This window comes from Fulmarus glacialis, unplaced genomic scaffold (assembly GCF_000690835.1).
Source record: "Fulmarus glacialis isolate BGI_N327 unplaced genomic scaffold, ASM69083v1 scaffold32963, whole genome shotgun sequence".
NCBI lineage: Eukaryota > Metazoa > Chordata > Aves > Procellariiformes > Procellariidae > Fulmarus > Fulmarus glacialis.
This window is the reverse complement of record NW_009201528.1, coordinates 1-1,679: the sequence shown is the minus strand read 5'-3', so window position 1 is coordinate 1,679 and position 1,679 is coordinate 1. Positions and strand designations below refer to the sequence as shown.

Here is a 1,679-nt window from a genome sequence, read left to right as displayed (position 1 = left end):
TCCGTGTCCGTCCGTCCGTCCGTCCCCGCCGCCATGCAGAAGTCGCGGGATGGCCGGGAGGAGCTCCCGGAGGACTTCTTCATCCCCATGGCCCTGGAGACCCCCAACCTGACGGCGCTGAGCCCCTTCCTGGTGCCGCAGACCCACCTGGGCAGCCCCGGGGTCTTCATGGGGATGTCGGCCTTCATGTTCGTGCTGATCTCCCTGGGCGTCCCCATCAACGCCCTCACCATCTTCTGCACCGCCAAGTACAAGAAGCTGCGCTCCCACCTCAACTACATCCTGGTCAACCTGGCCGTCTCCAACCTGCTGGTCATCTGCGTCGGCTCCACCACCGCCTTCTACAGCTTCTCCCAGATGTACTTCGCCCTGGGGCCCACCGCCTGCAAGATCGAGGGCTTCGCCGCCACCCTGGGAGGTAGCGGAGGACGGGGGGACGTCGGGCGTGGGGGACGTGGGGCAGAAGGACGCGAGGGCCTGGGGACGTTGGGCGTGGGGGACCTTGGGCATGGGGACGTTGGGTCTTGAGGACGTGGAGCAGAAGGACGTGCGGGCATGGGGACACGTTGGACGTGTGGGACATTGGGCATGGGGACGTTGAGCATGGGGACGCTGGGTGTGTGGGACATGGGGACGTTGGGTCTGGGGACGTTGGGTCTTGAGGACGTGGAGCAGAAGGACGTGAGGGCGTGGAGACATTGGATGTGGGGACGTTGGGCGCGGGGACGTTGGGTCTGGGGACGTGGACCAGAAGGACGTGGGGCGTGCGGGACGTGGGGCATGTGGGACGTTGGGCATGGGGACGTTGAGCATGGGGACGCTGGGTGTGTGGGACATGGGGACGTTGGGTCTGGAGGACATGGAGCAGAAGGACACGAGGGCATGGGGACGTTGAACGTGGGGACGTTGGGCGCGGGGACGTTGCATGTGTGGGACATGGAGCAGAAGAACATGAGGGCGTGGGGACATTGGGCCTGGGGCTGTTGGGTGTGTAGGACATGGGGCATGGGGACGTTGGGTCTGGAGGACATGGAGCAGAAGGACACAAAGGCGTGGGGACGTTGGGCCTGGGGACGTTGGGCGTGTGGGACGTGGGGCAGAAGGACACCAGGGCGTGGGGACGTTGGGCATGGGGACATTGTGTGTGGGGGACATGGAGCACAAGGACGCAAGGGTCTGGGGACGCTGGGTCTGGGGACGTTGGGCGCGTGGGACATGGGGCAGAAGGACATGAGGGCATGGGGACATTGGCCACGGAGACATTGGGCATGTGGGACCAGGGCATGGGGATGCTGGGTCTGGGGACGTTGGGTGCAGGGGACACGGAGCAGAAGGACGCGAGAGCATGGGGACGTCGGGCGTGGGGACGTCAGGTGTGTGGGACAGTAGGGCGTGGGGACATTGGCCATGAGGACATCAGGCACGGTGATGTTGGGTGTGCGGGACACTGGGGCACGGGGACATTCGGTGTGTGGGACGTGGAGCAGAAGGGCATGAGGGCATGGGGACATTGGCCCTGGGGACATTGGGGGTGTGGGACGTGGGGTAGAGGGACACGAGGGCGTGGGGATATTGGGGAGATGGGGACATTGGGTGTGTGGGACACGGGGCAGAGGGACACGGGGACATCAGGTGCGCGGGGACATGGAGACGTTGGCCATGGGGCCATTGGGTGGGTG

General features: G+C 65.4%; 1 protein-coding gene across 1 annotated transcript; it reads left to right on the top strand.

The window, feature by feature from the left end:
* The first annotated feature begins 25 nt into the window (after window positions 1–25).
* Window positions 26–528, top strand: LOC104074017 (blue-sensitive opsin-like). Its single transcript, XM_009573982.1, has one exon. It carries the CDS (start codon window positions 34–36, stop codon window positions 526–528), a length of 495 nt encoding a protein of 164 aa, XP_009572277.1. The 5' UTR covers window positions 26–33.
* The last annotated feature ends 1,151 nt before the right edge of the window (window positions 529–1,679 follow it).